This window comes from Vicugna pacos, chromosome 12, assembly GCF_048564905.1.
Source record: "Vicugna pacos chromosome 12, VicPac4, whole genome shotgun sequence".
Taxonomy (NCBI): domain Eukaryota; kingdom Metazoa; phylum Chordata; class Mammalia; order Artiodactyla; family Camelidae; genus Vicugna; species Vicugna pacos.
In genome coordinates this window covers 55,477,341-55,503,831 of record NC_132998.1, presented here as the reverse complement: position 1 = coordinate 55,503,831, position 26,491 = coordinate 55,477,341, and the positions used below count along the sequence as shown (strand labels likewise).

General features: G+C 52.6%; 1 protein-coding gene across 5 annotated transcripts in view; it reads right to left on the bottom strand.

The window, feature by feature from the left end:
- Positions 1-23,915, bottom strand: part of TOM1 (target of myb1 membrane trafficking protein) — a 39,598-nt gene extending 15,683 nt beyond the window's left edge. For all 5 annotated transcript variants that reach the window (XM_015241570.3, XM_031683345.2, XM_006207026.4 and 2 more), the window contains exons 1-6: positions 23,427-23,915; positions 6,238-6,322; positions 2,867-2,945; positions 1,676-1,825; positions 1,256-1,390; positions 997-1,143 (exon numbers count right to left, since the gene is read on the bottom strand). In XM_015241570.3, the coding sequence (XP_015097056.2) occupies positions 997-1,143; positions 1,256-1,390; positions 1,676-1,825; positions 2,867-2,945; positions 6,238-6,322; positions 23,427-23,478 (648 nt within the window). In that variant the 5' untranslated portion in view covers positions 23,479-23,915. The remainder of the gene's footprint in view (positions 1-996; positions 1,144-1,255; positions 1,391-1,675; positions 1,826-2,866; positions 2,946-6,237; positions 6,323-23,426) is intronic.
- Between the last annotated feature and the right edge of the window lie 2,576 nt (positions 23,916-26,491).

The following is a 26,491-nucleotide window of genomic DNA, read 5'->3' as shown; positions in this document are numbered from 1 at the left end:
TTACAAATTTTAATGCACTTTTAATTATCGGTCCAGTTAGGAAAACTTTTCTGGTAATATTTGTAACTCTGGGGGTTGATTTTATAACTTGCTATAAGATGTCAAAGGATAGAGGTTTCTCTTTAAATAGGTTAGCATGTGAAAGACTGTCGATAAGTTTATTTGTTTAAAGGACCAAACAATACCATGGAAGTTTGTAAGGCACCTCAAAAGTGGGCACCCCCACAGTATGCAGGCCTCAACCCGCACCCCCATGGCGTGTCTAAAGTGACTGAGCACCCAGGAACACTGGTCACGGCTGGGGACGTCCCTCTGGGACAGCAGTGACGGCTCACTGCAAACTTCTCAAGGCCCGTGGGCAGGGCACACGCCTCGGTGCAGGCGGCAGCGGCACAGGGCCAGCTGCCGGGTCGGAGGAGGGCAGTCTTGCAAAGCTACTCACGGGGCAGGAAAACCCACCCCAGGCCCGGCCTCCAGGATCTTACACTATGGCTCAGACCTTCTTGGGGCTTCGTGGGAAGCATCTTGGTGCAAAGCAAGAGTTTAAAAAAAGTTTTTGTGTAGATATTTTAGAACTGCTTTTAGTTAGAACCTCTGTTCAAATGAAATCTTATGTGAGCCCATGAGCAAACTGCAGCAAGAGTGGAGCTGCTGTGGTGGAGGGGCCGCCTGCAGGGCATTCCCCCCCACCCCCGGGGCTGCCCACAAGGCTCCACAGAGGGTGCAGTCTGGAGAATAGCCCAGGTGCATGGCAGAGCCTGAAAGGAGTCAGACAGACTTGAGCTTGAATCCCAGCTCTCTCTGCTGAGCTGTGTGGCTCTAGGCAAGTGAATTGATTTCTCTGAGCTTCATCTTCCAAATAGGAAGGATGTTATGTGTCCTGAGAGTCTGCTGTGAGGACTGGGGGGGAGGAATTTCCAAACTGACAGGGGCCTCTCCCTGCTGTCTGGGGAGGCCAGGGTCCTGACCATGTGGCTGTGACCCAGGCTCGTTCACCTGCTCAGGGGTCGGCACTATAGGTGTGTCGCTGGGGAGCAGGACTGAGGCAGGCAGAGGAGCGGTGTGTTGGCTGGAGTCCCCTCGATGACTAGTGTCGGCGCCCACAGAATTCTGTCCTGATGGTGTCTCTGAGCTGAACACGGTCTAGAGGGCAAAAAGCTGAATCAGAGAGGCTGGTAGGTCAGGGGCCACCAGGAAGCAGCTGCGGAACCCCCTGAGGTGATCACTCCCACCACCCCTGCTCAGTGCTCCTCACCCTCTGGGGTGTGTGGATGGGCGACAGCATGTCCAGGTCGGTCATGGGGAACTCCAGGCCCTTCCTCCGCAGGTCCTCATAGACGGCGACCACACCTGTCAAGTCGGGGGAGCTGCGGAACGCGTCAGCCCAGGACTGAGAGGGGACAAGGGGACATGGCCAGTAACCACAGCTCACTGACTACCCTGTGAGCCTGCCTCCCCAGTCCCCCGGGAGCTGGTCCTTCGGCTGCATCTCCCAGACAGCCCCTCTACCGCATAGCCCTCAGTTGATAAGGCTTCCCCCACTCAGAAGTCCATCAGCAGACAAGCAAGATAGCCCCGATGAGAGACTGAAGCAGACAGAGAGAGCAGTGGTGGCGGGGGCACCCTCCTCCCTGGCCCAGCTCCGGCCTCGGCCTGCCCGCCCGACCACGCTCACCTGGATGAGGTTGAGCACCTTGTCGTGCACAATGGTGGGCGGGTTGTTCTTGGGCAGGATGGTCCTCACCAGCACGCCCTCCACGAAGTCCTGGCTGGCCACCAGCACATGGAAGCGGTGCCCACAGTTCTTGACGCAAGTTTCCAAGACCTGGGGGCCGTGTGGCACCCGTGAGCACCCAGGACCCCCACCCTCGTACTCCACTTATGTCCTGGTGTAGGGAGGCCCAGCAGAGGACATGGCTTCCCGAAGCAAGAGACCAGAACCCAGGGAAGTGGGGAGGATTCGGGGAGGATTCAGGGGCTGACTGACTCGGGGGGTGGGGCCGAGGCGGCAGAGGACGGAGTGTTGGCTGGAGGCCCCTTGCTGAGTGGCCGCAGGGCCCTCAGAATCCTGTCCTGATGCTGTCTCTGGGCTGAACACAGTCTAGAAGGGAGGTGGCTCTCCAGGCCAAGTGGTAACACTGTGACCCAGGAAAAAGGCACTCAACTTCCCTTCCCCTCTGGTCCCCTCTCCTGTCCTGACTCCTGTCCCCTCTCCTGCCTCACTCCTGTCCCCTCTCCTGTCCCTACTCCTGGTCCCCAGTCCTGTCCCTTCTCCTGCCCCCACTCCTGTCTCTACTTCCTGGGAGAAGCTGCCTTCGCTTCTCAGTTTAGCAGACTCACCTGGACATAAATGTTGCCATTGGGGAGGCTGGGGCAGCATGCTCCTGTCCCCACTCCCCAGCCAAACCCACCCTGACCTGCCCGCTCATGCCTGTCCCATCCCGTTGTGGCAAGGACTGTCCTCAGCCTCTGGCATTTGTTTCATGTTCATTTTTCAGGCCGTCCAAGTGCCATTCAGTAACCAACTCGGCCTGCTAGGCTCCCTGCCCCGCAGAGGCCTGGGCGCACTGAGCTTCTGTGCCACCTGGCAGGTCCTCTGCCCAGGCGCCCCATGATGGGTTCTGGAGGAATGTGGGCCTCAGTGTGTCTGCTCCCCATGCCAGGAGGTTAGATAAAACTTCTCCAAATAGCCTCTCTTGCCACTCTAGGTTAGCCAGCAGTGTAGACTGCTGAACAGCACTGCCTGCAGACCTTGCCTTCCCAGCCCTTGGAAGAGGAGCCCCAGAGTGGCTGGGGTCCTGCTGGGCACAGGGAGGCCCCCAGGTGGACCGTGGTCCCGCCGTGGACGGAGGGATGGGGCACTCACCGTGAGAGCCAACATCACCTCGTGGAAGTTCTTATTCCCCACGATTCTCTTCTTCACTGCTCGGCAGGCATCTTTGGGACTGGGCAGAAGGACAAAAGGAAGGAGGGGCTGAGGCATGGAACTTCTTGTGCAACACAGGAGGCTGCCTGCCTGCTTCCAATCAGGAGGCAGGAGGCACTGGAGAATGGAGCGGCTCTTATCTGCCTGTCTCCCCGGGTCCCATCTGCTTTGTGTATTCAGGTTCTAATCACATCAGAATCTTCCAGCCTCACCAAAGTCCTCTCAGGAGATCATGACCGCTTGGCAGGGACTCTCAGTGCCTAGTGTCTGGACACCTTGCACCAGAATCCCTCTGGGGGAAGGCGTGAGTGTTAAAAACGCAGACCCCCAGACCCCCACCCTAGACCCCTGAACCAAACTTGCAGGGAATCTGCATGTTTACCATGCCCACAGAGGCTTTACATGCGTATTAAAGTTTAAGAACCAACAAGTAGGCAGTGTTCTCATGCTCCATCGTGGCCAGTTTCCCTCCCCATCTTTGCTTCCGCTCCAGCCTGACGAGGTGCGACATGTGGCGGTACCAGGCTGGGTGCTGGGACATACTGGTGAACAAGACCATGGGGCCCTGCTTCTAAGGATCACGTGTTCCTGGAAGACCCACCTAAGGGAGGGAACAAGCAGGTCCTGAGGTAAGAGCGTGTGTGTGTGTGTGTGTGTGTGTGTGTGTGGTGGGGTGGGGTGGGCAGGGAAGTCTCTCTGAGGAGGTGGCAGTGCAGCTGAGCGTGAAGGATGGGATGGATCAGCTGCAGGGAGTGGGGGAAGTGGTTCAGGTAGTGGCAGGAAGGAGGCTGGACCAGGGCCCGTGGAGATGGGGGGGAGGGGGAGAGGGCAGGAACTGAAAGGAGGTCGGGGAGTGTAGGGGAAGGTGGAGGGAGGCCTCAAGGTCACAGGGGGTGTGTGTGTGTGTGTGTGTGTGTAGAGGGCAGGAACTGAAAGGAGGTCAGGGAGTGTAGGGGAAGGTGGAGGGAGGCCTCAAGGTCACAGGGGGTGTGTGTGTGTGTGTGTAGAGGGCAGGAACTGAAAGGAGGTCAGGGAGTGTAGGGGAAGGTGGAGGGAGGCCTCAAGGTCACAGGGGGTGTGTGTGTGTGTGTGTGTGTGTGTGCGAGCGCGCGCAGCCCTGCAGGCCTCGGCTGGGGGGGCAGTCTGTCCCACCTGTAACCACACTACCGCCCCCACGCCTCATCCCTGAATCCCGCCCCTCAGCCCTGCACAGGGGAAATCCACGTTGCCCCGACCGCTCTGGCCGAAAAGCCTCTGTGGCCTCCAGTTTCCACGCCTGCCAAGTGAAAGCCCGGCTAACATCCGCCTGCCCACGACACCTCCCCAGTCCTCCATCTCTGGGTGCACGGCCCTCGGGGCTGCCCCGCGAGGAAGGATATCCTCTGTCCGCGGGCAGTGTCCTCTGCTGCTGTGCCTCCCCGGAGCCCAGCACGCCGCAGGGGCTCAAGCAACACACTCTGGTCTGGTAGGTGGCAGGTGAGGCCTGTCCTGCCGTCTGCTGGGTGTCTGTCTGTCTGTCAGGGCCAAATCCATCAAGGGCGAGTCAAGAGAGTCAGGAGCCCTAATGTGGGCCCCCCAACATGAGTGAAGGCAGCAGACAAGGCTTTCTGGGAACAGACCCGAGTCGGGTGGCTGTGATGGAGATGACACACGGGCGAGGGACCAAGGCGCCTGACGGGGTGGGCCCCAGACGTGTGAGGGCAGCTTTCAACCCAATGCCCTGGGGCGGCCCCTGGCCCTCTGGGCTCCATCTCGGGGAAGCTGGCTTCTGTTCCTGGCTCACCTGAGGCCACGTCAGCTCTCTGAAGGGACTTGTTTCCACTTCTCGCAGAGTGGCCCAGAGAAAGGGCACGGCCTTGCGATCAGAAGTTCTGGCTTGTGTGCCACTGCTGTGGGCCTACTGTGTATCTAGTACTCTGCCAGGAGCACAAAGCGCATGACAAGGAGGCCACAGCCCAAGGCAGGAGCAGACAAGCTTGATGAGGTCAAGGGTCACACCTGCTGGCCTCCCCACTGGGTCCCCAGGGCCTCAGGCAGAGCCTGGGGCACAGGAGGTGCTCAAATCAACAGCTCGCACCTGAGCAAATCTAACCTGGGGACTAGGAGGTGGGGACTGGCTTCTCCGAGGCCACAGCAGTAACTTTCAGTCCCAACGTTCATGAAGCCCCCAGGCCTTTCCAGAGGCTTTTTGAGGTTTTCTGCCTCAGTCTTCTCTCTTGGTGGCCCTGCCACCTGCCCACTTCTCCCACTCCCACTCTTAGGAGCATATGTCCCCCACCAGTGCCTCGGCAAGCCCACGGCACATCACTGGGGACCCTGGAAGGTGCCGGCAGCCACTCACTCTCCTGATTGGCCTTGACCGTGGGCCTCAGACGCCCACAGCCTCCTAATGCTCTGACCGGGGTGTTCCCCACTGCTCCCTCCACAAAGCACCTCATGGCTGAGGAGCCCTTGCAGGGCCACTGGACAGTCCCAATGAAAGGCACGGGGAGAACTGGGGTCCCGCCCCAACCGCTGATCCTGATTCTTCCAGAACAGAGGCCTCATCTGGTTGTTCCTCTCGCTGGCTGTGGTCGTCACCCACCTCCCAAGCCTTCCTTGGTTTTTCCTGAGAAGGACAGTGACCCTGAACCCCTTCTCTGCTCCCCGCAGGGCCTTGGACAGATTGCTGGAAGGACTGAAAGGAGCTTTGCCTTTGAGGACAAAGACCTGGGGAGGTAAAGTGATTTGCCCAAGGTCACAGCGCTGGTCAGCGACACTAGTCAGAGACCAGGAGCCAGGACTACAACATTCCCCCACCTCCCCAGGCCTCGGCAGGCTCCCTGACCCCGAGCAGGATGCCATGCCCCATGCGCCAGAAATGCTTGGCAAAGGCTGGGATCAGCTCTCAGTTCTGCCTGCCCTTCACTGCCTTCCCTGTGATCCCCGACCCTCCTGGCTGGTTTCAAACCTTAAGGAAACAAAGTCTGTTTCTGCTCATTGGGAAAGCTAGGAGTCCCTGAGGCACATTCCAAGTCTGCAGCATGCAGAATGGGGCTGGGGTCATCTCCTTATTCTAAGAGTCGCCCGCTGGCCTTGTCCTATAAGATGCCGCTCAGGTGACATCCTAGGGAGAGCCGGTTGGCTACGCTGCTGCCGTGAGAGGCTGTGTGGGCTGGTGGCCCCCGTGAGCCAGCTGGACGGCTGCACACTGGGCATCTCTCATCATCATGAGATGGTCGGACTGTATCACAGTTCCAAAGTGTTTAAACCATGTTGCAGTGGGCCCCCTCCCCATCCTTGCACCCTAGCCTCTCCCTCAAGGTCCTCACCCTTCCTCAGTCTCGTTGATGATGTCACAGATCTCCATGTTGAGTGCCCAGTCCTCGCTCTGCAGGGAGCCATCAGTAGCTTTCTCTGAGGAGGAGAAACCACAGGTCACCAGGGTGTGTGGGGGTCCCAGATGGACAAAACTCAGAGAGCGAGGTGGAGGAGAGGGAGCTGGGGAGGATGATGGATGCTTTCTGGGTACCCAAGATGGGCCAGGTGCTGTGCAAACAGTGTTACCTTCATCGTCCCATTTTGTCACTTAATTCTTATGGTGGCTACTGGAGGCAGGAGAGGAAGCCGCAGCTCAGTGTACCAATCAGATGAGTGGGGATAAGAATTAAGGGGCCTGGCCTCAGAGAGCTTGTTTTTGACATGACAATACAGAGACAGTTTTTGTTTTGTATTTAAAAGTAAATGTTCCTTCTTGACTTTTATTATCTTCTGACGTTCACATGGTTCAAAATGTTCAAAGTTCCACAGAGGCATAGAAGGGAGAGTAAACCTACCTGCCTCCCCTGCCCTCAGCTCCCCTTCCTAGAGGCCCCTCTACAACCCGTTTCTCTCAAATCTCCCGGAGACATTCCCCACCTATGAGGCAAAGGACATGGGGTAGTTTAAATCCTGACTTGTTACCGATGGGAGATCTGGCCATGGCCTTCCCCTTCAAGCCAGCCTCTCTGCAGACAGAAAACAGGTGCTCAGTAAGTGGTGGTGGGTTTTTTTTCAGCTGAGGTGAAAGTCACACAACAGAAAATTAATCATTATGAAGCATACGTTCAGTGGCATTTAGTACATTCACAATGCTGGGCAGCCGTCATCTCTATTGAGTTCAGGCTGAGCCGATTCTTAGGGTGAGGTCTCCCGGCCAGGAGTCAGCGACAAGACTCCTGAGCCCTGTCGAGGCCACGGTCGGTGACCCTTTGTTGAAGGTCCGCTCAGTGTAGGGACCCGCTGGCCACCTTCTGTGTGCTCCAGTGTGAGAGGTGGTGGATGAGTGGTGAACACAGAACAGAACACGTGAGGACATTCAGAAACGGTCTTTAAAATCACAGGGCTGTCCCTACATTCACTCCGTCCGTCTTCGCTTATCTCTGCACCTTCTAGAGTCTCTCCTTACGCAGACTTGACTTTAAAACGAATTCCAGCAGGGCGCACAGAGATAATTTCGTACCCTGCTTTTCTCGGGCAACATTCTGTCCCACACATTAGTTACCCTGCATGTAAGTCAGGCACACGCGTACATTTTTACCATTGGTGGAACTGTGCGACGAGACAGGACTTGACTTGCATTTAGGGCTCAGGAGTGAGACCCTTGGGGTCCTGATGCAGGGCACTATCCAAGTCCCCTCCATCACAGCTGTGTCCTGGGCTTCAGACCCTGGCCCCAGGGGTGGGGAGCTCACACACCTGTGGCCTCAGTGCACCTGCTGGCACAGTGCCGTCAGCTGTGTGTCCTTTCCCTGGAGCCCCGTGGACCAGGCACGTGGGGAGTGTGATTCCACGTGAGGGCTGGTGACCCCTCATGTGTCACACAGCTACCGTTGTGCTAGGCCTGCTCTAGGCACTGGAGATGCGATGTGGACAGACATGGTCCCTGCCCTCTGAAGCCCAAAGAGGTGGAGCTCTGAGCCAGACCCAGCAGGACAGAGAGGGCAGAGTCCGTGACTGGGCAGGGCCCTCTTCTAGCCAGGCAGGCAGACTCATCTTGTCAAGCAGCGCCTGGGCTAGTCCGGCACAGTCGGCTCCCTAAAGCGGTAGCTCTTGTGACCTTGCCTTTGAAATTGGCCTGACTTCAGTTCCACCCTGGGTCCCCCTTGGGTCCTGCGGTCAGATGGATGCCAGGGTGGCCCAGGACACACGCCAGGCAGCGGAGGCAACCGAGTGGGGACCCGGCAACAGGGAGGGCTGCTTTGCTCCCTTGATGACGGCTGCGGGAGGGGATGGGGGGGGCTCCCTCTAGAAGGGTTTGCAAGATGGACTCGCTCAGCCCACAGTTACGTCCTGGGTGCGGCTTCTCTGTGTCACACCCCCCACCCCTGGGCACTCACACACCTCCTGAACCAAAGAGAGCTGGACAAGGGTCCCTCCAAGTGCAGGGGGCCATGTCCTACTGTGGAGGGTCTGGGGGAACACTGGCTCCTCAACGACACAGAACTGCTCCTCCTTCAGAAGCCAGGTCCTGGTGACCAACGGTCACACGGGCCAGAAAGACTAGTCAACCTGACTCCTGAATACCTCTCTTGGGCCCCCAAGTCCAAGTCCTGCCAATTCCAGCTCCTGACACTCCATTCTCCCTGTTCCCCTCCTGCCCTGCCCTCAGCCACTGCCCCAGCCAGGCCACATCCTCTCCCTCGTCAGTCACGGCCTCAGCTCCTATTGCCTCGCTCCCCTATCCATCCTCCATGCTGACTCGGAGTGAACTTCCTGAAACTTGAAAGTGGCAATGTCCCTTCTGTGCCCAAACCCTGCGAGGCCTCCCCAGCCCCCGAGCCGGGCCTGCAGGCCCTTCCACAGCGGTAATATTTTAACTTCCCAAGTTATAGACTAGGTAGCACCAAGCACCACGAGCTGTTTATATAAAGAAGGTGACTCAATCCTCACACCTGTAAGGTGTACACTGTTGTCCTCATGTAACGAGTGAGGACACTGAGGCACGGAGAGGTCACGTGGTAGTAAGGGAGGGGTGGTCACTGATGCCACTGCCCCGTCCCTAATCAGGAGTCAGGGAGCTCTGCTGTCCCGTAAGGGTCCTCCTGAACCACTCAGGCCGCCTGCCCCCTCCTGGACCCCTGACTCCACCAGCAGGCCTCTCCGAGGTTCCCTCATCGGATCCCCTTATAATTCCCCCAGTGACTGCTGGAAAGCGATGGGCACCTCCCTTCTCTTGGGAGAGAGAGTGTCAAGGTTTTAGAAGGGATCGTGGTTGCTTTGGAAAGGCAAGCAGCTGTTAGGGGGGCAGCGGGGAGACTGGTAAGTAAGAGAAAAGCCATCCCAAGGAAACAATGTGGATGTGTAAGGACCCCGGGTGCGCTAGTCTGATGCCAGCCTGAGCACAGCTGGCAAGTTCTTTAGTCCTGTGTGCCGGCCGTGGGTGGAGCCATTCAGAGGATGGAGTTTTTTTGGCAGGAGTGGGGGAAAAGAGGGAGCTTCTGTCATTCTAAACAAGAAGGGGGAGAGGAAAAGAAGGAAGAGGTAGGAGAGAGAAGAGAGCTGTCTGAGCAATCCCAGCAGAAGAGGTGCGCCCGCGGCCTCTCCCTGCAGGTCTGGGGAGCGTTCTGAGACTTCCTTAATAAAGACATCCAAGGGGTGGGGTGCTCCATTAAGGGCAGAAATTTAAACCCACAGGAATCCGGGGGTATGTGTTTTGTTTTTGTTTTTAACCGCAAAAGGAACTCAGCTGGCTATTTTAAGAAGAGGGAATAAAAACCCTGACAATGGTTACCAGTTCCAAAAGAATGACAGCTGGCTTCTCGAGCTCTGGGCTGCTGGCGATAACTTTTGCGGGCCCTGTGACAGCTCTGTCCTTGTCTCCAGCTCCTGAGAAGCCAGGCCCTGCAAACTGCTTGCTGTCATCCAGGGCTGGCAGGCGGCGGATGGGTTTGCTGGGCGCCCGTCTGTCTGTCTTCTTGGTGTGGGGCTGGGGTAGGCACAGCCAGGCTGGGCAGAGGCATAGCTTTGGAGTGAGTGAGTCTGGCCCCACCTCTGAACTCAGAGACCATGGACAAGGATCCGAGCCTCTGAGTCTCGGTTTCCTCATCCATGAAACCAGGGGAAGACTGCCTCCCTCACAGGCCTTGGGACTTTGCAGCCCGATGTCACATATACAGTGTCAGATAAAGAGCAGTGATGGGTAACTGCTAAGTACCATGACTGTGACTTGGGCTGAGAGCAGGAGAGAGTGGCTGGAGAGTGGCCTTCCAGCTCCAGGCCCCTGGTGTCAGCCTCTTTGTCCTTGGGGGACCCTGAATATCTGGCCAGCCTCTCGGCCAGAGGGGAAGCCCTCCTTTGCAGGAGGCCATCTCTGCAGGTGCTCAGGGGACCCCTACGGTCAGATGATGGATGCGAGCCGCATCGACCACCTCCTGCCCAGGTCAGCCCGGAGGGCAGCAGCCTAGAGCCGTCTCCCCACCACTCTGCATGATCAGTCACCAAGTCCTGAGGGTTCCAGCTACTTGACTCTGTGTGTCAGTTGCCCTGACTCCATCAGCACAGCGACAGCTCTGGTGATTCAGGCCCTGCTGCTTCCTCCAGGCCTGGACCATCACCTCCACATGTTCCTCTTCCAACATAAACCCAGCCAGTGCTTTTCTCTGTCTAAATGTTGTCCATGACCCCCGCCAGTGCCTGAGAGGGACGCTGGGGGCTGAGCTCAGCCCCGATCAGCTGTACTCTCCTCCCTCCCCCCGTGGGCCTTGTTCTTCCACACGCCTGGGCTTCTGCCTGGGACCCTTTGCTTCCCTGCAGGCAGGCACCGCTTCACAGGCGACTACGAGATGACCACCACGACCCTGACTCACTGTGCTCCCAGTTCGCAACAATCACGGGGCTCGGCACTTCACACCAGCTCAGTCAGCCCTCACCCAGCCCCTAAGGCGGAGGATGGAAAAACTGAGGGGCACAGAGAGGTCAGTGGCTTGCCCATCATCACACAGCTTGTATGCTTCAGGGATTTGAACCCAAAGTGGTCTAGTTCCCCAATCTGTACTCTTAACCACTAAGTTCAGTTCCTCCGAAACATTCTCAACACGTGTCACCCAGGCCCCGGGAGACATCAATGAGCAAAACTGACCAGGCCCTGCCTTCAGGAAGCCTACAGTCCAGTGTAGGACTACAGGACACCACAAAGGCAAAAATGCTCCGGCAGAAAAGGGCAAGTGCTGAGACAGTACGAGGGGTGTGAGATTTGGATGTGCTCATGGGGAAGACTTTTAAGGCCCTACCCGCCTAGTGCCAGCCCTGCAGTGTTGCCTCCAACTGGGCAAACTGTGTCAGCCCTCACCCTGCACCCGGCAGTGTCATCATAGGTAACAGTGATGCAGTGACCGGCATTCACGGAGTGTCAGCCTATGCTGGACACTCTGCGTACCTCAGCTTTTGTCACCGCCCTGCAGTTCCCACCACATGTGGGGACAGCTGACACCCACACCCATAAGTGCAGGAGTGGGGATGCAAAGCCAGGCCTGGCGGGCCTCTGGTCCAGAGTGCTGGCACTCTGCTCCGCCCCTCACCTGCTTCCAGGGGACAGATGTCTCACCGGGGCCTGCCCTCTGGTGGGACAGAGTAGAGGTTTGTCCAATGTTTGTGGAAGGACTGACTGAGCCTCCAGGCCACCTTGCCGCTCCAGCTGAGGGCTGAGTACCTGTCCCCACCCCACCCTGGGTACCATTCCTCGTGTTTCACTGACCCTAAGCTCCCTGTTCGTTCTTGAGCCCCTCCCTCTGATGCTGGGATGTTTCTTCCAAACAGTGACCTGTCAGAGCTCAGCTGGCAGTTTTTCTCCTTCTAGATTCAATAAAATATGGTTTATAAATAGTAAGGATCTGTCTTAAAGGCCAAGTTCAGTAGCAGCCCTAGTCCCACCTCGACTGTGACCAGGGCTCACCTACCTGGGTGACAGGGAGAGAACGGCAGTCAGTTGCTACAATAAAGCAAGCAGTGACACGACGCGTCAGCTCTGGGTGGCTGCCACAGGCCCTCTTTTGAGATCCTCCTCCTCTGGCCGGTACCCCCGCCAGGGCACCCACAGCCGTCTTCTCTTTAGACCACACTTACGGAATGCCGTCTTTCCAGTGTGAAGGCCACCTACCAGCCATCACCCAAAGGAACCACAGCGAACCTTTGGGGAGCTTTCCTTTTAGTCTTCACTGTTTTTCAGGCTTGAAAAAACAACATCTGCATACTTTTAAAAGTGTGCAGTGGCCTTGTGATTATGGCTTGGTTGTGTGTTTTTAAATAAAAATCCTATTCCATACCTTTAAGAGACACACTGAAATATTCATCAGTGAAATGGTAAGCTGTTTGGAATCTGCTCTAAGTAACACCTATCTCTGTTCCCCGCCCCTCCCTCCCCACCACCTACCTCCATCCCCTGCCCAGTGCCCCTTCATCCCATCTGCCCTCTCCTCTAGCTGCCCTCCAGACGCCCCCTTCCTGCCCACCCAGTCTCTCCCACCCACCGCTCTGCCCTCCCACCACCCTGTCTGAGCAGCTATTTGTCCAGCCCGGTGCCAGGTGCCAGGTGCGAGACAGACAAAGATGAAGAACAGAGTCCCTACCCTTGAGGGGGTCTCACAGCAGTCAGGGAGAGGAACTGGACAGACATTTTTAGTGCAAAATGACAAGTGATGTGACTGAGGTCAGTCCAGGGCACTGGGGGGGGGGCGAGAGCAGGGGGAGAGCCCCAGCAGGGGAACCCGGGAAGTTTCCAGTGAAGAGGTGCCATCTGAGCTGAGCACAGAGCATGAGCTGCCAGGCTGGGGAAGATGAGCAGGGATGCTCCTGGCGGGGGAAGGGCATGTGCACAGTAAATGGTGCAGTGATGAACCATAAGGGATGACAGGGAGGAGAGGGGCTAGAGGGTTAGTCTAAAGGACTGGGGAGAAGAGACCTGAAGGAGGGAGAAAAGGCAGTGCTGAGACCGGGAAAGATCCAGGAGCCCATGGGAGGCTGAGGATCCAGAGGGGGACAATGCCCATGGCCCGGCAGACCACTCCTCAAAGCCAGATAGAGGGAATCAGGCACAGACAACCCCTAGGCTGCCCCACAGCCTCGTCCCCGACCAAAGCAGTGGCCCCAACCCAGCGCCCAGCCCTGACCCCTGGGGAGCACGGGGTGTCTGCAGGGCAGCAGTGGGGAGGGGGAGCCTTTTCTCCCCGTCTCCTTCCTTCCTGTCTTCTAGGAGTCAGCGTGGGAAATTGGTGCTGGGAGCTTGAGTGCAGGAGGCTACACGCTCAGGACACAAAGCCAGCACGTTTAGGACAGAGAAAGAAAGAGCCTTGTGTCGAAAGGCATTGCTGAGCTGTCACAGCAACCCTGAAACCGCCGACCTTCAGACTTCTTGCCAGGTGAGTCCAGTGCATGGGGCAGGCTCAGCTGTGTTGGCTGGTCTCCCATCTGTCACTTGCAGCCAACGTATCCCGAAGCCCGGTGGCAGGATGTGGCTTGGAGACCCGGCCTTCTTCCTACTTCCTCTTCCCACCAAGTGCCTTCTCCCAGGATCCCCCCCACCCCTCGCCCCCACTGTTCTACTCCCTCAGGCCTCTGTGCTTGTGAGCGAGTCTGACCTTCCACCAACATGCTCCTCGCCGTCTCCCTCCTGTGACCCATGCTCCTGAACCCAGCCCAAGGTCAAGTCTCCCTGTGACAGCATTTTGTGCAGACCACAACTATAAGCTCTGTTTAGTGGAGTTGTTAAAATAACTCCTTGGTATTTATTTCTCTATTCTCTGTCTCTCCCATTAGGCTGTGAATGCCAGGGTGGAGATTATGGCTCATGAGTCACTGAATTCTCTACTCCAGACAGGACCCGGTCTGAGATAAACCTGCAGTACGGGTTTGATGAATGACTGAATGAGGAATGACACCAAATGCATGAAGACAATAAATCCTAGAGCACGTTAATTTAAATAAAATATTCCCACCCTTTGGCTTTTATTGATCCCTAAGGAGCGGTTGCGTAGAAACCCTAATTTTCCTTCCATTCAGCAGTCCTATGACCTATTTTTTTTTAAGTGTCAAGTCCCTCCTTAATCTCACCTCCATGCTACCTTCCTCAGTTCCTATGACCACTCCACCCTGGCCGTGACCTCTGGAGCCTTCACCGCTCCCATCGATCCCCTTGGGACACAGGCCAGCTGTGCTGTCCTCCTGGAAACGCAGTGTGCGAACTCACTCACCTGCCCACGCTGGATGTGGTATTCGTGTTAACTCACCCTGTGACTACATTAGGTACTTATTAACTCTTCTGGCTGAAGCGGACTGTAGCAGTCTGTGGCTGTGAAAGACAGCTCTCCACCAGCCCACACTGTTTAGCTTTTCTTGGCTTCCTTGTAGCCGGAAGAGGCCCTGTGACTCAGTTCTGGCCACTGAGACACAAGCGGAATTCTCTTCCCAGTGGCTCCTGGGGAAGGTTGTGCTCTCCTGATAACAGGATGGCTTCACCTGTGCTTTCTGTCAGGTCAGGGATAAGCAGCAGGAGGCAACCAATATGCTAAAGATGTGTGTCTGCGAGGAGGACAGAAAGAACTATGATGAACAAACTTGTCCCTAGATGGACCCTGAGTGCAGCCCGGTGCCAGGTGCTCAAAGGAAACCTGGCAGGTCCCTTTCGATTCTAAGGGGAAGCAATGAGGTGGAAAAGTTAAAAGGGTGGGATCTGGACACAGACAAATCCTAGTTTAAGTCCTGACTTGAGTACTCACTAGCTGTGTGACCCTGAGAGAATTCCTTAACCTCTCTGTGCCATAGTTCCTCTCCTGCAGAACAGAAATAACTAAAGTGCTCACCTTCTAGGGCTGTGTGAGGAAGAAATGGGAGGATGCACGTCACGAGCTCTGTGTCCCACTGAGCCCAACAGCCAGCACCAACACAAACACTGCCAACTATAAAAATATCAACCCCAAATTCATTGTTTGAAAACTTCAAGCATTCATTCCCATAAAATAGATTTTTAAATCACATACATGTAGAAGCCATTTTTTTTCTTTCCAGTTAGCAAACTGTCTTGAAGCCTACTTTCCAAATGAAAAGCTCTTTCCAGAACCAGCATGGAAAGTTCCATCAGTTTCCTGAGTGGCTAAGCCATCCTTCCTCAAAACCCTGGCTGCCTCTCCCCTGCCATTTTGTAACCACAGAGGAACTCTAAAATACCTTACAGAAGGCATAACTTCTGCAACCCCCAATTTTAAAGTTGATGTAACTAATTATAGCACCTAACTGAAGAAAATTTCAGTTAGATGAAGGAGGGCTTTAAAATTTTTTTTCTTTAAAAGTTTTACTTGCTACTTATATTTCTACATGAATTTAAGAAAGATAATAATTTAGCAGAGAGAAAATTTAATTAATTTTGATCGTGCAGGTATTCGATAATGCTTCAGTGAATATTGATGTCTATCCCATGGATGGGAAAAGTGGTAGTTTTAAAAATTATTACTATTATTATTTTTTAAAAATGGAGGTATTGGGGATTGAACCCAGGACCTCATGCATGCTAAGTACACACTTTACCACTGAGCTATAGCCCTATCCTCTAGATGAAGGAGGGTTTTAAAAAACTATCCAGGTAAGAAGGAGCAAGGCTGTGACAGCAGAGGCTTGAAGTGGCTGCCCAAGGTGTGTATGACATTCTCTTCTTCTTCCCCCAACATCTGTGAGTTAGGGGAAGAAAAAGCTGGGAAGGCGAGGAGCTGGCACTTGAACCCTGATCTTCTGATGCAGAGTCTAAGCTCTGACCTATTCAAAGATGTTACTGACACATCTACCTATCTTTCTATTTATCTATCACGAGATTTAAGGAATTGCTTATGCTATTATGGAGGCTTGGCAAGTTCAAAATCTGCAGGGCAGGCCAGCCGGCTGAAGACTCGGAGAACACATGTGGCTCAAGTCCAGAGGTTGTCTGCTGGCAGAATTCCCTCTTCTGGAGAGGCCCGTCTTTCTTCTATTAATGCCTTCAACTGATTGGGTGAGCCCCCTCCCCACACCAGGTAATCGCTTTTCTCAAATTCTGACTTAAAGGTTAATTTCACCTAAAAAGTACCTTCACAGAAACATCCAAAATAATGTTTGGCTTAATACCTGGGTACCATGGCCTGGCCAACTGGACACATAAAGTTAACCACCCCAAAGGTTTATCCTCGATCAATGCAAACAAGTTCCAGGGGAACAGGGGACACCTCCATCTGTCCTTCAATTTTCCTAGTCTCAGCTGCATGCGGTCTGGCTGGCTCTTCCCTCCTCTTCTCTCTGGCTCCCTCCTTCCCTTCTTCCCCCTCCCCATCAATAGCAAAGCCCAGGTCCTCCCCATGGGTCTTGCACAGATGTTTGGTCTCCACGGCACTCTTCAGTGCTCAACTGATTGTCAAGTTTCCCATGTCCATGGGGGCAAGAGCCCCTGGGAGGTTTTGTCACTTGCCTGGGGGACAAGGCTGGGAAGGGGAGGAGCTGGCACTTGAACACAGATCTTTTGATGCAGAGTGTAAGTTCGGACCTATTCAGACTGCTTATGTCCGAGTGGCCAAAATGTACCACCTGGGAAAGCGTTAGGTGGGCTCATGGGCCAACGTAAAGACGTTTTTAGAGCTGCATATTTTATGTAGAGTAGAAGGCAAAAACATGAACCAGCTCATCAAAGCCATGATTTCGGAATATAATTACACAGGATAAACTGAAATTTAAAAAGGTGAGCCAACAAGAGGAAAACACTATGAAAATAAAACTAAAGGCGGTACATGCAGGGCATAAGTCTGGAAAGAGCTAGCCTAGACTGAGACCTCCTTGGTAAGGAGGTAAAGAGTTAACTTGTCCTGAATCCCCCTGCTTTTCATGGGGTGATGGCCCCAAGCTAATCAGAAGACACTGAGGGTTTTTGTTTTTGTTTTTCCCCTAAAACCAAAAGGGCGGAAATCCGGGACTTTACTCTTATTTCTTTGAGCTCAGTGAGGGAACAAAACCTATTCACCAGCTCCAGCTGTAGGGTCAGGCAAAGGCTTTAATTCCCAAGTGAGAAGTGGCTCCACCCCACAGCCTGAAACCTGACGCATCTGTGAATGTGGCTGCCACCCAGCCAGCCAGCAACTGCTCACTCCCAGCGACACCAAGACCAGACAGAGGCTGCACTGGAGCCAGAGCCCTGGGTGGGCACCTTGGCTCTGTCAAAAATTGAGACTATGCCCCAACAATGATGATAACACTGAGGAAAAATCACAACAGCTAACAACGATGGAAAACTGCCGTCTGGCAGGCATCAGGCCAAATGCTTCATAATGTGGCAACACAACAGTCTCCCAACACAGCAACGCAGCAATCCCAACTGATACGTGCCATTACTACCCTTATTTTATAGACAGGAAACTGGAGAACAGAGAGGTCAAGTAACTTGTTCCAGGTAACAAAGCAGGGAAGGATAAACTAGGACTCAGACCACCTGGTCTGACTCAGGAGCTCATCCTGGATGCCTTACTATGTGCTATGCAGCCAGTTGACACGAAGCCTTTTCTAGACATTAGTCCCTGTTATTCTCAAGACAGAGATTTGAGTTCTAACCTGGCACCAGCACTTATGGTCAAGGAACCAGAGCTTCAAGACGTGAGGGCTCCCTGGGGCAGAGTAGGAAGTGGCAGAGATTCTGACGCATGGGGTCCAGGGCTGGAGCATCTTCAAGCATCTCTGCTGGGGGTGCTCTGGGACCCCACTTTGAAGAACAATGCCCTCCATCATTCTGCCTCTGGCCCAGAGGTCAACAAACTGTAACGTCCAAATGCAGTCTGCTTTGGTATGGCCTACAAGCTAAGCATTTATAAATAGTTGAAAAAAAATCCAAAGAAGAACATTTCACAACATGTGAAAATCACACAAAATTCAAATTTCAGTGTCCATAAATAAAGCTTGACAGGAACACAGCTGGGCCCTTGCACTGGCTTACCGTCTGCCTGCCTGCCGCTCTCATGGCCCCCTCAAACTAAAAATATTCACTATCTGGCCCTTTACAGGAAAAGTTTGCAAATCCTGGTCTAGTCAACCCTGCCAACCATTCAGGAATCCTCTTCCCTCCGACCTCTGCCTTCACACCTCCAGGGGTGGGGAGCCCACTACCAAAGGAGGCAGCCAGTCCCAGCGTGAGGTCTGTTCTGGCACTGGGCTCCCTCCATGTAATGTCACTCCTGCCCCCGTCCCTGGGCCGGTGGTCAGTTCTGTCATCCCTCCACAACGGCTGTCAGTCTCTTTCTTCCCTCTAGTATCAATCCTCTTCTGTCTTCCCCTGTCCCCTCAGTTGCTCCTCATCGTTACAGAAAGGGGGCTGTGACACAGTTAGCAGAACTGGAACTGGACCCAGTTCTCCCGCCTCCCAGTCTGAAGACCCCTTGACATCACTGCTTGAGTGTCCAGTTTGGTTTCCAAAATGGCACGTCAGAGGGCCCAGGTGTTCTCCTGCTAATGCCTGTGGTCTCTCATCCGTGATGCCTTCCGGTGGCTTCCCAGGCTTGGCTTTTGCAGAGTTAAGGGCGACTCTCCCCGACCTTTCACCTCCCCTGTCCACCCCAGGGCTCAGTCTCAGCTCTGAGCTCTTCTCCCGTCACATCCAGCTACCACCACCCCAACTACCAGGGGCTGGTCCCCTGCTGCCCATATTTACGGTCTCTCCTGTTGGCAACCTGCTTTCAAGAGTCAGTTGTGTCTGCAGCTCAAAGCGCCAGGGATGAGCCAACAGTCGGAAATGGAAAATGGGGTTCTTGGGTTGCCTCCTGTCATCCCTCTATAACAGTAAGATCTGTCCTCACAGAATACCTGGGAAAGGTTTTAAAATCCTTGGAAGAAGAGGGCTGGGTCAATATCAGCTAGTGCTCATTGTCTGGGATCCTTTCAGCCACAGACTGCTGCCCTTGGGACAATCTCCCGCTAATAGCTGAGGGTGTGTGGACAAAACATGTCATTGCTCTTTCAGTAAACAGACCATCAAGCCCTCAGCCACTGCAGCCCCCCAGCCCCCACACAGTGCACCCTGAGGGGAATTCAGGATGGAAAAAAACAAGACACTGGCTCTAGGTAGTTAAGATGCATATCAATGGAATGATTTCAATAAGCCCAGACTCTTGCGTCTTCCTGTACAGAGAAAAGCACTAAAATCATTAACCTGAGATGTCTGTTTTTTGTGGTTAGCAGTAATCTTTTCCCGTTCGACTACAGGTTTTTCCCCCCATATATCTTGGCTCTTCCTTAAGTCTTTGGAACAGTCCCTCAGAGCTATCTGAGAGGCTGCTACCCCGGGTTACAGTCCTCGGTAAGGTCCCTGGATAAAATATAATTTTGAATTGATAGATTGTGCATTTTTCTTCAGTTGACAGATGAGTGACCTGGAAATGTGCACAGACCCAGATATGCATCATAATCAGAAAAGCTAGTCGTGGGTCGAACAATAATTGTGGATGTTGGAGGGCTGGGCTACTGCAAATTCCAAATAAGCATCGAGCAGCCAGGGGCAGTGTGATGAGGGTGCAGGACAAGACCAGGGCTCTGCAGCCAGAGAGACCTGGGTCTGGGTCTCGATTCTATTAAGCTGAGAAACCTTAAGAAGTGATACCTTCCTTCAGACTTAAATTTTAGTGATATGAAAAAAATACAAAACCTTGTAGGGCTGAAACCGTGTCCCCCTAAAACTAGGTTACTCTGCCGAGTTGCTATCCAGAACTCTATCCCCTTCCTTGTCCCGTACCTGTTCCCCTCAAGATTGAAGAGTACTGGGGGGAGGGTATGGCTCAAGTCGTAGAGCGCATGCTTAGCATGCATGGGGTTCTGGGTTCAATTCCCAGTACTTCCTCTAAGAATAAATAAACCTAACTAACTCCCCCACCAAAAAAAAAAAAAAAGATAGAGGAGTATTAAAGAAAAGGGAGGACTCAAACAGAGCAGGACCCTGTGGGGCCCTCCCAGTTACAAAAGCCTTTCTGTGCCCCCAGTTTCTTGTGTGTAGGAAAAAGGCTTCAGCCTCCTAGACCTTCCCTGAGTTCCAAAGGGCAGATTTATACAGTCACTAACTAGGGAATGAGGGCACGCGGAAAAAAGGGAAAAGCAGTCAGGAAATAATCGTGTGGCGATAAAGCAGGGTCCCAGCTCCTCCTCCTGTCCCTGTACCACAGTCTGACACAGCTCTCTGAGTTCTACAGGAGCTGGGCCCCCACCCAGATGGAGGATGGTGACTTCAGGCTGAGCACAAGCACGTGGAGTCCAGACTGGTTGGAACCCGAAGGCTGATGACTGAGATTCCTGGAACATCACCCTGTTACCGCCCCACCAGCCAATCAGAAGAAAGTTACAAACCCCGCAGCCCTCCCCCTAAATTTTTGCCTTTAAAAACTCTTCCTTGAAAACCACCAGGGAGTTTGGGTCTTTTGAGCATGAGCAGTCTTGCAATAAACCTTTCTCTGCTCCAAACTCTAAGGTTGTGGTTTGTTTAGACTCCCTGTGCGTCGGGCATAAGAACTTGGGCTTGACGACAGGGCCAGAAAGGTTAATACTTGGGATACCAGCATGGCGGCACCTGGCATTTGGTGCTTGCTCACAAACTGTTATTTTCCTTTTCTCCTTTCTTCCCTCCTACTGCGTGCCAGGCACCAGGCTAAGCGCCGAGCATCTGGCTCAGTAAGGTACAGCACCTGCCCGTAAGAAGTTCAGTCTAGCAGGGGAGACGTTTGCACAACTACTAACAGGAGGGGGTGGTGCTTTACTAGTGTGACAATGGTGGAAATAATACAAACGATGATGTTTCCCGCACACTCACAACACGCTCCAGGGAGCATCTCACTTTCCTCCACAACCGTCCTAAGAGGTGGGTGCTGTTATAACCTCCGTTCCACCCAGGAGGAAGCAGAGGCTCAGAGCCCATGTGAGGGAGCCTGTGGAGCAAGGGTGATGGGAAGGCACATAGGCAACGGCTGGGTCTGAAGGAGTCAGAGAAGGCCTCAGGGAGGAGGTGACGATGCCTGGGGCTTTAAAGGATGCACACAGGAGCAGGCAGAAGGAGCAGCAAGCACAAAGGGTGCGTGTAGGGGGACAGAGACTTCATGAGTTGAGTGACACTCACCCCTGATTACTACCATTAGGACCCACTGTGCTCAGAGCTGCCAGTTCTGAGGTGAGAGTACCAGGCTCTACTCTCAACGAGGGGATGGAGTCGGCAGGCTTGAGAAGAGATTATTTCACCCCTGCAGCTTACAGAAATATAAGCAGCTAATACAAAAGGTCATTAGTAATCACAGCCAATCAGTGCTGTTGCCACCTCTTCATCTTAAAAAAAAAAAGAGAGAGAGAGAATACTGAAGACATTAACTCAAATGACAGACATTCTTCATTTAGTTCTACTTTTGGAGTCTCTCCAGCTTTGATTCAAATTTCAGGAGCTCTGGGCTTTCCTATTGATTCACTGGGGTCTTGGGTGAGTCACAGTCTCCCCCTCCTCGTCTCTGATCCTCAGTTTCCCGGGTAAACGAAGAGGATGGGCTAAGAGCAAAGGTTTTCAGCGTGTGGTTTCCAATCCAGGGGCTACCTCAGACCAACAGGGTCACTAGCTCTGGGGGTGGGGCCCAGCCTTTGCTGTTTTAACAAGTCTTCCAGGGGATTCTGATAAGAGCCCTGGGTTGGAAAAGCTGCAGGGTAAGGACGGGTCCATTCCAGCTATAAAACTTGGTCTGTGCTCTCAGGTATTATGAGTTAGTAGCATGCTCTTCAGACTGGGTATTTCTTGTCCAAGACAGGCAACCTTTCAGGGTAAGAAGAGAAGCTCTTTTGTTTGGCCATCTAAATCCCGGAATCTAGATGAGCTTTTCTAGAAAAGTCTGAGGAATATGTGATTGCTTTTTTTTTTTTTTTAAAGTAGGAAGCCTCAGACTTGGCTTGTGATGAAAGCAGTGGTATCTGCAGTTGGAGAAATGAAGATGAGAAAAGAGCTGCCTTCTCTTTTCAGCTTCAAAACAATGACTCACTGGGTGTGTGTGTGTATGTACACGGGGTTGGGGGGGGTGTGCGGAGCAGTGGTCCTGAGAGGGCAGCTTCCCCTCTTTGGTCCAGGATCTTGCTGGTGTGTAAATTCTCTACTGCCAGCTCCTTCTTGAAGAGCTTTGATTACAAAACCTCAGAAGAGCCACAAACGGCTACAGGGGCGATTTCAACACAGAGCTGGGTCAACAGACTTAAGTGAGGTTTGGCTTCCAAGACAGTAAGAATGGAAAGAATGTCCTGTCTAAAAGATCCAATTTTCCCAGGCGGACTTAAGGCTAAAAACCATCAAAAAGATGGAGAGTTTCACAGTACTGCCTGTGGCTTCTTCATGCAAGCAGGCACACCCAGGCTGTCCTGAAGAGGTGTAAGCTGTTTGGGCCATGACCTGTGGGTCCTCTCTGCACTGGTGGGCAGGAATGAGTGCCTATGAGACGGACTGTCCGGCCATTTCCAGGAATTCCCGATCCTCACTTAGTGGGATCTCAGTTACAATGATGACAAATAGTACCACTTCCTTTTATATAGCATTGGCCATGTGCCAGGCACTTCTAAGTACTTTTACACTTATTAACGAGTTTAACCTTCACAACAGCCCCAGGGAAGTAGGGACCATTATTATCCCCTAATCAAAGGTGAGGAAACCTCCGTACAGAGAGCAACGTCACAGAACCTATTAAGTTTCCTGTCAACATGGGGGTATAAGAGTCATGAGACCTGGGCTCTGAGCAGGCCTGTGTTTCGGCCAGAGTGCTTGGCCGTTCCATCTACTGAGAAATGCGGGAGGTGGCTTCTAAGCTCACTTCCTGCTCAGGGTCTGCGACTCTACGCGGTCCACCTGATGCCGGCTGGTGAGGGCAGCCAAGGCAGGCACGCCCTGGGGCTTTGGTTTCGAAGGCCTGGCCTCTTCGTCGAGCGGGTTCTCCAGCGTATAGCCTGGGCCTGAGGGAGGCAGGACTCCCTGCCCCCCCTTACCAGACGCAAAGCCCTGGTCTCCTGGTCCTGGGAGAATGCATTTCCAGCCCTTCTCAGATATCCGTGTCCGGAACGCCCGGCGAGCCAGTAAGGAGACGAGGCGAGAGCCCAGGCGGCGCGACCCAGGCTAGGGAAGCGACGAGGGAAACGGCCGAGGGGTCCAAGGATTGCAAAACCACGCAGTCCCTTTAACCCCCAAAACTTTCTCCCTGGACTCGCGACCCCAGCAGCCGCACATTGGCTGAGCCGCGGCCGCCGGGACCCGCCTTCTCTTATTTATTGGCTGCAGTAGGCATCCACCACAAAGTGAGGCTTCCTAATGGGCCGCTAATCTTGTCAATCAAAGTAGGCGGGAGGATGGGCGGGGCCAAGTGGGGGAGAGGCACGCCAGCCTTGTTCCCCTTCCAGCCTCGCTCCGGTGTGTGACTGGGGACCTGAAGGCGCTCCGGGGGGCCGCGGCCGGGCGAGAAGCCCTGCGTTGGGGCTGCACGGGGCCCTGGGGACTCACCGATGCGCTGTCCCACTGGAGAGCTGAAGGGGTTCCCCAGGAGAAAGTCCATCGCCGCCGCTGCCGCTGCCACTGCCACCAAGCCGGGGAATCAGCTGACGGCAACCGCCAGCGCCGCCGACTCGTCACGTGACGCGCCGGACGGTCCTCGAGGAGGAGCAGCTGGGGCGGGGCAGAGGGAGTCTGGAGCTCGGCCTCAGGCCCCGCCCCCGACGTGGAGGGTCGGCTCCCGGTGGCGGAGGGCGATGACCTCACTGCGGCTTGCTCTGCGTCGGTGGACGTCACGCACGACGTAGGGTGACTGCGGCCCTGGGGGCGTGGGTCTCGCTAAGCCACGCCCCCACCTTTAAAAAACGGGTTTAGGGGCGTGGTCTCTTGATCTCTACACACCCGGAAAACCAGTCTCAGACCAGGGTAATGTCTTGGATAGGTTACCTAGCAAGCTCAGACTACATCTCTCGCTGCTAGTTTTAGCCCCCTAGGACCTCCCTGTGATACACACCCACCCTTGTGGTTGACAGCCTCTCTGGCCTGTCTCCCTGCCCAGACAGGACTCTTCTCTTTGAGGTCAAGGTCTCCTGGCTGCAAGATATATCCTGCTTGCAGCCTAGATTTCCTTACCCCAAATAGGAGGCAAGGGCCAGGGGTTTGCGACACCTTGACACTGAGAGCCAACTCAGCGAATTGTAGCTGGGGCCGGGCTAGAGCCCAGGGTGGCAGAAAACAGATATCACAAGTGCTTCCTGCCATTCTCTGCCCTTCGTTTACTGTGTAATTCAAAAAGCCAGCTTCCATTTTCTCTGGATTCTGGAATTAGATCAAGGACCCAATCTCTTTTCTAAGGTCACAGGCTCCTGTGAGAAATTGTTAGGAAGCAACAGAGCCTTTCTGAAGAACAAAGGCAGAGATACAATTCGACCTCAGGGAGTTTCTGGGGTCCCTGAGGTACAGGTGTGGACTCCAAGCTAAGAATTAAGAATCTCAAAGTCTTTCCCCAGCTTTGTAATTCTAATATCTTCTTGTCTTCCTGTGTGCCACGTTTCAGCTATGTTACCTAGTCATTAGATGTCAGATCTATTGGTTATGTTTTTTTGCTTCTAATGACATGAACTCCAACAGATACAATAACCACTGCTTTGGTAGTTTGGCTACTGCAGGGTGCTTTAGTATTGAGCATATTTGTGAATTTTGAATATGAAAGGTTAGTAAACTGCACAAAATCAGGATAGAAAACCTGAATTAGAATTTAATCACACTCCTGTAGGTTAATCTGAGCAACCATAGGGGCTGACATCTTTACTGTACAATATACAAACTTAATGGAGGTCACATACGCCTGTGCTTTGAAGTGTTTTAATAATGCTTATGAGACCTGTTAATAAATGCCCATCCCCCACTAGTCTAGATGTTCCATGAGAGCTGGGATACTCTGTCTCTTTCATTCACTGTTGTCTAGCACAATGACACATGAAAATTTAAATCAATCTACCTTTTGGTAATGGCATTTGGAGTATAAAGGGGGAGTGTACATTTAAGAGGAACTTCATGTCAGGGACCTTCCATGTTTTTCTTCATTTAAGCATATTGCTTGTATGGAATATATTTAGCATGAATTTCCTTTGGATTCTTCCATTAAGAGCCTTTAACATCTCCATGTTGGGTGGTGATTTACCAGAAGTTCTTGCCTTCTTGCATCATTTTGGTTTAAAGTGATTATGGGTACATCTTGGCTTTACTGTTGAGAATAAAGCAGTCGCAAGTTTTATTCTTCATGGTAAAAAAGCAGAATCAACCCATATACCCCCAAACAGGGAGTCAAATTATATTAACTCCACACAAACAGATTGCTGTATAGCTATTAGAAATGGAAGTGTGTGGATTTTATCAACACAATAGATAGGAAGCTAAATGGCAAACATTAAGTGCAGTACAAAATTATGTTTTAAAAGTGTTTGCTAACAAGGAACAAACTCATAGTAAAGTCTGTTTTAATTTGATTTTCCTTTTAAGTGTTTTAGCAATGTCAATGTTTAAGTCCCCTGGGATTTACATATTGTATAAATGTAATGTAATCTATTATATCCTTTAAGTACTTTTAGACAAAAATCAAGATATTTTGCCTTTAAAGTTTAATGAAAATAGTGCAACAAGAAAAGTGAGGTCTGTATAGTAAAATCCAGCTAGGACAGAAGGACAATGGAAAGGTCTCAGACAGTTTTACTACAATCACATGTGCTTAGGACTGCAGATAATGGAGAAGGATTTTGATGATTTACATACACCATTTAACTGTGAAAGTGGCTTATGGGAGAGGGGAGCCTTGGCTTTGGGTTCAGCTGTACCAGTGTGCTCATTCTGGTTCTGCCATTTACTAGCTGTATAAACTTAGGGAAAGTCCTTTCTGCATCTGTCTCCTCATTTATTAAGGGGGATAATACTCATAAGGCTTTTGGGAGGATTAACTGAGATAAAATACGCAAATCACTCTAGTCATTCAGCAATATGGCAGTCTCTTTCTTGCTGCTTCTCCATAAGTGAACCTTTCAATCAATCAATCATACTATTTCACTATTTATGACTATTAACACCTTATGTTTGCACTGAAATTTTTACCTTGAAAAGTCCAATCTCATATATTAAATGTTCACAATTATTGCTAAACGTCAGGCTGGCTAGTTGCAAGCTTGGAGACAGGGAAGTGACATTAACACTATTTTACAGATAGGACTTCAGATGCCTATAAAGATTAAGTGACTTATCCAATCCAGTATCACTAAGTCAGGACAGTACTGAAACACATGATTTAGCATGATACAGATGTGACTTTTATACAAGACTGCTAGGTATTTCTTGAGTTAGGCCGACACTGTAACGTACATACAATTTCATTTGCCAATGAATAGAGTTACACTTATCAAAGCAACTGGGTTTGAAAGAGAAAAGATGACAGAATCCACAATGTAAAAGTTAATAGAAACAGAGCAAGATGCTTGTTAGGAAGATGGCTATGATCAGAAACTTGACCTCTATTCCAGGTTGATTTTTTTTTTAAAAGAAAATTATGG